General features: G+C 36.0%; 1 protein-coding gene across 1 annotated transcript; it reads right to left on the bottom strand.

The window, feature by feature from the left end:
• Positions 1-516: 516 nt before the first annotated feature.
• On the bottom strand, positions 517-1,167 carry LOC141701270 (secreted RxLR effector protein 161-like). Its single transcript, XM_074504955.1, has one exon. It carries the CDS (start codon positions 1,165-1,167, stop codon positions 517-519), a length of 651 nt encoding a protein of 216 aa, XP_074361056.1.
• Between the last annotated feature and the right edge of the window lie 9,748 nt (positions 1,168-10,915).

Below are 10,915 nucleotides of genomic sequence, written 5' to 3'. Positions count from 1 at the left end.
TTTCAAAATGAATTTTCTCCAATTATATATCTTAAATATACTATTAAAGTAAATTACCCAAAATACCTACATTTTTAAACTTATTTTTAAAATACAATCATTTTTAAATTTATTTTCAAAAATGCCGCTTTTAAATTTTATTTTAAAATATACAGTTTGTGTGGGTAATACGATTTGATATAAAATAATTACTCTGTAAACAAGAGTGCCAAGAACAGTTGTTATTGATATCCTCTGAAAATACCAGATATATAAAACGTACAAGAAATAACTATGCTAGAAATTTAGACCACACACCAACTACTTCCCTACAATAACTCTGCTACTCTTATTTGTAAATGCTGCCTACAAATACTCCTACTCGACAACACGACCAATTCAGAGTTGAACTAAACAAACATCAAATAAATAACAATAAATTAAAACACTAAATTTTAAGATTATCCAACAATTCTCCCCTTAATCTCAACTTCTTATCTAGCTGCTGCACTCCCAGAAGATACGCGTCCTCTCAACTTATGTTGTCATTGCCTTAGTCAGACTATCAGCCTGTTGCATCCCACTGCTAACATGTTTGACAATCACTTCGTCGCGTTCTACACATTCACGGATGAAATGGTAACGGATATCAATGTGTTTGGACCTGCCATTGAACACAGGGTTCTTAGCCAAGTCAATGGCTGACATATTGTCGATATATAGAGTAACTGGACCTATATATTCTGATGTGATCTGACCCAGTACATTCCACAACCAAATCCCTTGAGAAGCTGCTGCAATGGCCGCCATTAGTTCAGCTTCACACGAGGATAATGCCACACACCTTTGCTTTTGTGACACCCAGGATATGAGACTTTCATTCAAGTAATATGCCATTCCTCCCGTGCTCTTCCTATCATCCACCGTGCCTCCCATATCACTGTCTGAGTACCCAGAAATTATATTATTTCCTCCTTTCTCTGAATACACCAGTCCAAATTGCAGCGTGCCTTTCAAATATCGTAGTATTCTCTTTACAGCACTCAAGTGGAGAATTGTAGGTCGTTCCATATAACGACTCACGATACCAACTGCATAGGCAATGTCTGGGACGTGTATTAACCAAGTAACGAAGACTTCCAACCAAACTCTTGTACATCGTAGTGTCAACTGTCTTTCCCCATTCATCCTTACTGATTTTATCCTTGGGATCCATTGGGTACTTTGTTGGATTGCAATCCTTCATACCTGCTTTTTCTATGATTTTTTTGGCATAAGATGATTGTTTCAGCACGATATAATTCTGGTTTTACTCCACCCCGATCCCCAGATAATAGCTAAACCTTCCCAAATCTGTCATCTCAAATTTGACTCCCATCTCCAACTTGAACTCTTCGATCTTGGTAACATTAGCTCCGGTTACTAAAATATCATCAACATATATGGCTATGATTAAGCTGTCATCCCCCTATCCTCGTGTATAGAATGCATTTTCATATGGGCAGCGTTTGAAACCCAGACCTTCAAGGCATTGGTTGAGTTTTGCATACCAGGCCCTTGGCGCCTGTCGTAGACCATATAAAGCTTTGGTTAGTTTGTACACCAAATCTTCATGGCCCTGTTTCTTGTATCCTTCTGGCTGCGAAACATATACATCTTCATTAATCTCACCATTGAGAAATGCAGTTTTTACATCTAAATGGTGAACCTGCCAATTCCTTTTTGCAGATAAAGCCAGCAGTAAACGAATGGTTTCAAGTCGAGTTGCTGGAGCATAAACTTCTTCATAGTCAATACCATGTTCTTGAGCGTATTCCTTGGCCACGAGTTGAGCCTTGTGCTTTGTCACCTTACCAGTAGCATCCCTTTTTAGCTTAAATATCCATTTTAAACCAATCTCTTTATGTCCTAGTGGCAGTTTAACGAGTGTCCGGGTGCCATTTTTTTCAATAGAATCAATTTCTGCTTCCATGGCTCGATGCCAATTTTGATCCTTTACTGCCTCCTTGTAGTTTGCCGGCTCTTCTATTCCCATCAAATACAGTTCCTCGTCCAGTGTTACTTATTCTGTATCATTATATATATCCGAGATCAGTCTGCTTCATTTTGGAGTTACACTGTCATCGTAATTCTCAGCTCTCAAGTCTTGGTGTAATGTGACAGTGGACTCCAGGTTGGTTTTCTGCATCCTGATTTTCTTCCCCATATTCTCCATCATTCATCAACATATCATCAATCACAAAAGTAGTCATTTGTTCATCTTCACAAATTTCTGTCTTCTCCCATTGCCAAGCTTTTTTTCTTCAAATGTAACGTCTCTACTCACATGTATCCGTTTCTCCTTAGGATTATATAATCTGTACGCCTTGCTACCAGGCTCCTTTCCAAGGTTGACAACACAACACTGCGATCGTCTAATTTTGAAGTGAAATGGCTAGGAACCTTCATGTGACCAACACAATAAAAAACACGAAGATGTGCAATATCCGGTTTTTGCCCAGTCCAAGCTTCATATGGAGTAATTCCTGTCAAAGCTCTAGTTGGCAATCGATTCAAAACATATACTGCGTGTCTGATAACCTCCCCCCAAAATGTGGCTGGTAAATTCATCTCCTTCAACAGGCTTCGAGCCATCTCCATGACTGTCCTATTACGGCGTTCCATCACGCCGTTCTGCTGAGGTGTGTAAGGAGCAGTGTAGTGTCTCCTTATACCACTTCTTTCACAATACAAATTGAATTCATTTGAATTAAACTCACCCCCCTATCAGTTCTAAATGTTGTAATTCTTCAGTTCTGGCCCGGTTTCAACTAAAGCCTTGAAATTTTTAAAAGCATCAAAGGCCTCAATTGTACTCTTAAGCATTCCCACATGGCACGACTAAAATCATCAACCAACAAGAATACATACCGATTACCAGCTGTTGTCTCAGGCGTGATCGGACCACAGAGGTCACCATGCACAAGTTCAAGGACTTTTGCTGCACTGAAGGTTGATTTTGTTGGCATTTGCTTCCTCATTTGCTTTGACAGTAGACATCCCACACATACATACTTTGGTTGAGTGATATTACTAAATCCCTTCACCATTTTCTCCTTGGCCATTAGTGACATTGCTTGGTAATTTACGTGTCCCAATCGGGCATGCCACAATTTGGAAACCTCTTCTATTTTTGACAATAAACATTGTGGTTTTCCAGATTCGATGATCAGTTTGTAGAGTCTTTTTGCTGACCTCTTGACCTTCATCAATAAATTTCCCTTCTCTTCATGAACCCACATGTACTCGCCCTTAATAGTAATTCGATTTCCCTCTTCAGCCAATTGACCCAGACTAATGATATTGCTACGAAGGCTGGGTATGAAATAGACCTCCTTGAGAACTCGTTCATCTCCATTCTTACACTTGAGAACAATTGATCCCTTTCCCTTTATCTCTACAGCTGATCCATCTCCAAATTTAACTTGTCCAGTAACACCTTCGTCCAAAGTATAGAATTTTGATTTTTGTCCAGACATATGGTTGCTGGCGCCGTTATCAAGATACCACATGTTTGATTCCTCATGACTGTTCTCACGATTGTGCCCTAGCAGAGGCCTCACCTTACTTTCATCAAGTACCATCAATTCCCTTTCATTTCTTGTGTGTTCAGCTAAGCAGTAGAGCTGGTTCGTCATCATCTATCCTCGTTAGATTTTCTTCTGGTTTTGATCTCTGAATCACCTTAGTTTTCTGCACTCTGCTGTAAAGTGTCCATAGATCTTGCAATTGAAGCACCTGATTTTGCCTTTATCTAGCACTCCTCGTCCCCTGAAACCTGAACTTTGTCCCTCAGTTCCTCCCCTTCCAGTCCGTTTGAGCCATTCTTCTCTTGTGAAAAGCAATTTTCCTTCCTCATTTTCTCTTTTCCGTCATTCCTCTTCAGTAAGCATGAGCCTTGTTTCACCTGTGTCTGTCTTGCCTTTTACTCTTTCTTCATGTGCCTTCAACGAACCCATAGCCTCTTCCACGGTCATAGTCTCCAAGTCGCTGAATTGCTCCAAAGTGGAGGTGATATGCGGAAACTTGGGCGGATACAGCTCTCAACAATCATTTCACCACATATAATTCATTCATTTCCTCTCCCAATGCCCTTATGTTGGTCACGAGTCCGTTGAGCCTCATATAGAAATCATCAGCACATCTGTCTCTTTCATACTAAGAGATTCAAATTCAGCCTTAAGGGTTTGAACCCTCGCCTTTCTCACACGATCTGCACCCTGACAGAGTGTTTTCATTGCCTCCCACATTTCTTTTACCGTTTTTCTATCTGCAACTGACAGCAAGATTTCTTCTGGGATGCCTTGGTATAGCATGGCTAAAGCGATCTTGTCTGTTTTCTCCTGGATCTTGTATGTTTTCTCCTCGGTCGTTCCCTTTGGATCAGTTGGTTCGACTGCAACCCAGACACCTTGAGCTTGCATATATACCTTCATTTTGAGTGCCCAAGCTGTGTAGTTGCCTCTTGAAAGCATTGGGTACGTCAATCCAAATGACCCACCTTTGATCTTGTTTATCTCTACAGTTGACATCCTTGCTCTGATACCAAATTGTGGGTAATACGATTTTATATAAAACAATTACTCTGTAAACAAGAGTGCCAAGAATAGTTGTTATTGATATCCTCTGGAAATACCAGATACATAAAACGTACAAGAAATAACTATGCTAGAAATTAGGACCACATACCAACTACTTCCCTACAATAACTCTGCTACTCTTATTTGTAAATGCTGCCTACAAATATTCCTACTCAACAGTATGACCAATTCAGAGCTGAACTAAACAAACATCAAATAAATAACAATAAATTAAAACACTAAATTTTGAGATTATCCAACAATTTGCAATCTTTACAACCTACAACCTAATATGCAACTTAATTTTCAGATTTTGATAAAACTGATCTTAAATTTGATCTAGTTGCATTATGTTGTGTTTCTTTTTCCAAATTGAATGAATCTTAAAATCAACTTTGAAAAAATATTGTATTTTAGGTTACAAACCATGTTTTTGAAAATGAAATTTAAAAAAATAACATTTTTTCCATGTTCTCCACTATTACAAATGTCTGATACTCTTTCCTGAGACCTCTCAGTTTCCCGCATTGCTTCCTCTTTTTCTCAAATGTCGGATAATCTCCTCATAGCCTCTCAGTTTCGTAGCATTGCTTTGTTCTCCTCGCTTTTCTGTTTTTCTTATTCCAACTTGAGTATATTTACTTATCTACAATGGAGGACAAAGTTAAAACCTGGAAGTTTGACTGATAATATAATCCATCGACCTCTTGTTACCAAGAGAAAAATTATGTCCTCTAGGCTAGAAGGCTAGAGATGTAAATAAATATATCAGATTTTATAAATTTATAACATACTGATTGTTTGTTTACAGTGATAGCTTCATGTATAGAGGTCTCGGAATCACATGACCTCCGCCAATTATCAGCTGACTATGGTACGCTTGCTCGCCAGAATTTTTCTTTATTTGGCCAGGGTTTTTCTCCATGCCGTCTTGTTGTACAGGTTCCAACTCTCGAGCCTGATTTTCGTCCTCGGACTCTTTGTACAGTTATCAAAATCTGCTTTGATAACTTTCGACACTTTTCCTCTTCCTCACTGAAGAACTACGAGTCTTGTTCCTCGAATCCGAGTGCAATATTTCTGAAATAGAGGAAGGGCTTGGTGAAGTTTTTGTTGGATCAGAAGCATCAAATGCTTTGATCGGTTATAATGGTTAAACCCGATCAGTAGGTTTTACTCTTAAAACTGACTTTTTTTATTTAAAAATTATCCTATCCAGTGTGTCGAAACCATTTCCCTGATTACATTGTAATTGCTTTAAAGTGGCAAAAGGCCAAAAACAGTCTGAAAATGGTACCATGATCAGGGAAAAGGGCTGGTTAACGCAAGTATAAAATGATTTATACCTTTAACTGAGCTAGCTGGTCTGCATTAACACCATTTCAGAAGTATATGAAAGCTCACAACATATACATTTGTGCGTAAATCACATGCATTTCTGCATAAATTACTAATGAGTATTTAGTTTAAATTTGTGCGTAAATCATGTGCATTTGTGCATAAATTACTAATGAGTATTTAGTTTAATAAGTTACAGTTTAATGTAGATGAGGATTGATAACATTTTTTTGTTAGATCGGTAAGATTTTGGAGGATCCTAAATTTTAATAACTAGCAAATAATATCAAAGTATATTTGTGGGCGCAGAAGATTTGGTGATAAAAGAAATCATTAATTATAATTAACTACGTTTAGAGTTATTTTGCTGCTCGAGATGTCAGGTCATTTCTAGCATTTTAGTGTGTCTCATGTTCTACTCTATCGTATAATTTTGATTTTAATTCTTAAAACATATATATAATGTTATTGATAGCTGTTTTGAATGATAAAAGAAAAAACCTTATAAAGGATCTCTCAAAAAATCAATGATTATACAATTTGTTATCAAAGTTTAAAATGAATACATATTATAGGGATTAATACTTTCAGTCTCTTAAGGTACAGAGAAATTCCTTATATATTTACATTTGAAATTTTTATGAAGAACATGGAGGAAAAGAACAATCTTTTGCTATTATGATCACTTTCTCAATCTTCTCTACTTTAACAAATGTCTAATGATCTTCTCCGAGACCTCTTAGTTTCCTTGCATTGCTTCATCTGTTCTCCTCAGTTTTCTGTTTCTCTTGTTCCAGCTTGAGTGCATTTACTCATTCACCTGTTCAATTTAAATAAGCAAAGTTAAAACCTGTAAGTTTGACATAATTCATCAACCTCTTGTTACCGAGAGAGGAATTATATCCACTAGGCTATAAGGATAGAGGTGCAGATAAATATATCAGAGTTTATAAATTTGTAACATACTGATTGTTCTTTTACAATGGAGAACAGCTGCATGTATGGAGCTCTCGGAATCACATGACCTTTGCCAATTATCAGCTGAGTATGCTACACTTGCTCGCAGAGATGCTGAAGCTGAACAGGCAGGTTTTTTGTTCAAGCAGTGTTGTACAGGTTCCGACTCTAGAGCCTGAGATCGTAATTCTCAGCTATATATATCCGAGATCAGTCTGCTTCGTTTTGGAGTTACTCTGTCATCGTAATTCTCAGCTCTCAAGTCTTGTGTTGTAAATGGTGACACTGGACTCCCAGGTTGGGTTTCGTTTTCTGCATCCTAATTTTCTTCCCCATATTCTCCATCACTCATCAACATATCATCAATCACAAAGTAGTCATTTGTTCATCTTCACAAATTTCTGTCTTCTCCCATTGCCAAGCTTTTTTTCTTCAAATGTAACGTCTCTACTCACATGTATCCGTTTCTCCTTAGGATTATATAATCTGTACGCCTTGCTACCAGGCTCCTTTCCAAGGTTGACAACACAACACTACGATCGTCTAATTTTGAAAGTGAAATGGCTAGGAACCTTCATGTGACCAACACAATCAAAAACACGAAGATGTGCAATATCCGATTTTTTGCCCAGTCCAAGCTTCATATGGAGTAATTCCTGTCAAAGCTCTAGTTGGCAATCGATTCAAAACATATACTGCGTGTCTGACAACCTCCCCCCAAAATGTGGCTGGTAAATTCATCTCCTTCAACAGGCTTCGAGCCATCTCCATGACTGTCCTATTACGGCGTTCCATCACGCCGTTCTGCTGAGGTGTGTAAGGAGCAGTGTAGTGTCTCCTTATACCACTTCTTTCACAATACAAATTGAATTCATTTGAATTAAACTCACCCCCTATCAGTTCTAAATGTTGTAATTCTTCGTTCTGGCCCGATTTCAACTAAAGCCTTGAAATTTTTAAAAGCATCAAAGGCCTCAATTTTACTCTTAAGCATTCCCACATGGCACGACTAAAATCATCAACCAACAAGAATACATACCGATTACCAGCTGTTGTCTCAGGCGTGATCAGACCACAGAGGTCACCATGCACAAGTTCAGGACTTTTGTTGCACTGAAGGTTGATTTTGTTGGCATTTGCTTCCTCATTTGCTTTGACAGTAGACATCCCACCCATACATACTTTGGTTGAGTGATATTACTAAATCCCTTCACCATTTTCTCCTTGGCCATTAGTGACATTGCTTGGTAATTTACGTGTCCCAAGCGGGCATGCCACAATTTGGATAGAATTAAAGATATTTTTAAAAAAATCGAAACACCAATTCATGACTAAAAACTAGTTAGCGGTGGGTAGTCAAACTAATGCTTGATTGTTAAAATAACAAACCGAATAAAGTTATCTTGATCTGAAACTTTGGTTATATTACTAAAATATATTTATTTTGACATCCATATGGTTGGATCGATGATAAATATTTTAAAATAAGTTGAGACACCAATATAGTAGTGAATACTAGTTAGTAGTACTAGTCAAACTAATACTTGACTGTTACAAATAGCTATAAAATTATTTTGATCTGAAACTTTGGTTATATGAATAAAATATATTTTATGACATCCAAAGGGTTGGATCGATAGAAAATATTTTAAAAAATTTGAAACACCAATACAGGACCTAAACACTGGTTACTAACACTAGCCAAACTAATGCTTGACTATTAAAATAGCAAACCGGATAAAATTATTCTGACATGAAACTTTGGTTATAACAATAAACTATATGTTTTATGACATCCATACGGTTGGATCAATGAGAAATATTTTTTAAATAAGCCGAGACACCAATACATGACTTAAAAAATCATACCTATATGAATTTTTTTAGAACATCTTATAATTTTTTCGAGTTTTAACGAGCGAGTTCGAGCCGAACTCGAGCCGAGCAACCCAAAACTCGGATCGAACTCGTTTTGCTTAACGAACACATTTTTCTGTTCGAGGTCAAGTTCGTTAACGAGCCGAGCCAAACGAGCTCTTAACGAGCCGAGCTCGATCTTATTCGCGTACAGCTCGGTTCGTGAGCAGTCCTATTTGTTATTCCCAAACAATCTAACAACGAATTACAGAAGGGCAGGGGGGTTGAATGTAATTCTGGTTCTTTTCGATGTCAAGAACTATTCTACCTCAAATATATAAACAGTGTTTGATTAAGCAAAAGTGTGAAATAAAAATATTGACATAATCAAACACAAAAAAATTAACACAAGTATTTAAAACTTTCTAGTGGATTGAACTTTTCCACCAGATATATATATATATATAAGATCGAGAACTGTGTGATACAAATGTTGTACATAGCTGCTTACAAGTAGAACTACAAAGACCGAAAAGTTCTTCACAGAAACAGATTTATCTATTTCTCTTGTGATTGCTTACTTGCTTGATTATTTTTTCTACTTACTACTCTTGTTTTATATATCACCAAATTACATTATAAAAAGAAAAACTAATAAGACAAAAGTGTCTTAGTCTAATTACATGCTTCTTCATTTTTTCTATCCAGCATCTTTAAATATCTTCAAGTTAGCATGAAATTAAAAATGCTTCTTTATTCATCTCTAAAAACCTGTAATAGGCTGCCACACCATTTGCATCTAATCAACCCTTGTGACTGTACAATACATACATTATACATATGCATACAATAATAAGATAGCGATATAGTATATATAAATCTAGGATTAAACGAATAAAGACGAACAGTTATAAGGATAAAAGCATGTATATATGAATATGAATACTTACAAGAATATTATGTATGTATAAAGGTAAACATAGGTAAATTAAATTATTGTTAACATGAAAGTCACCGAATTCGGTTGTTTTTGTTGTTTCAAATATTTGTAATTTTTGGAGGGAAATTTCCCGCCTAGCTATTATTACTGAGTTTAATAAAAATAAAAGCACATCTAAGATTAAATTCCACCGATTAAAAGCGACCGACTATAAATTCCACTGATTAAAGCGACCGAACTTAAATTCCACCGCACACGGTGGATTTTATTCATTCGTCAACGAAAATTCTAGTTGATTTTAAATTCCACCGAAATTGGTGAAATTTAATGTCGGTGGCTTTTAGTTAGTGGAATTTAGTTATTTTTGTTGTAGTGAATCATATTTCCTTAACATAAACAAATGAGAGAGATAATTAGTATTTTGAGAATATATTGTTAAAATGTTGTTTTTGTTAAAAAATAGGCACATGCTGCGTGCAAACTTAGGGAAGGTTTTAAAAATAAACATAATAAAACGATGATAATAAGAGAAACATCGAAGACTCACAACTTTACATGAATTAAATTTCAAAATTAAGCTTGTGTTATTGTTTTAAGCCTCTGATAATCAACCACTTAAACATGGCCGAGTGAGATAATAAACATGTAACATGGTTTCAATATAAGTTTTGTTGTTGTCAATTTCTTTTTAATTTTTTAATCTTAATTATATACACATATTTGTAGAGTCAAAACTAGAATTTATGTATATACATGTATATTTGGTGTTAACTGGAGAAATAAACTTGTATATACTTCTCATCAATTAAAAGATTACAAGTAGTGGTTTAAATAAAACTAAAATAATAGGTGATAACATTAAACCATCAACCCCTTCCTACTATTTCTTCACTAATAAACCTAAATGTACTACTTCCACGTACTAATCCTACTGCTACTAATAAATAAAGCATGTTGACTTATTCAAATAATAAATAATAACTTCAACATATAATTTAGATTAAAATCCCAACAATCTCCCTCTTAATCAAAATTTTCCTAAATAAATACTAGCAGCCTGTATGGCTTTTAATATTGATAACTTGTAGGTTAAAATACTAGCAGATTCTAATATAGATAACTTGTAGGTTAAATATAAGGTTTTGTTTCGTTATAAATACTCTTCATTTTATTCATAAAATTGTAGGGCTCTTCTCAGCATAAATCAGCAGTCTTGTAAATTTGT

The sequence above is a fragment of the Apium graveolens genome, unplaced genomic scaffold (assembly GCF_009905375.1).
Source record: "Apium graveolens cultivar Ventura unplaced genomic scaffold, ASM990537v1 ctg367, whole genome shotgun sequence".
NCBI lineage: Eukaryota > Viridiplantae > Streptophyta > Magnoliopsida > Apiales > Apiaceae > Apium > Apium graveolens.
Note: the sequence above shows the minus strand (reverse complement) of the source record. Positions and strands in the feature narration are given on the sequence as shown.

What these genes read in the sequence shown, in the direction of transcription:
- LOC141701270 (XM_074504955.1), bottom strand. Translation starts at nt 1,167, where the DNA reads ATGAATGGGGAAAGACAGTTGACACTACGATGTACAAGAGTTTGGTTG.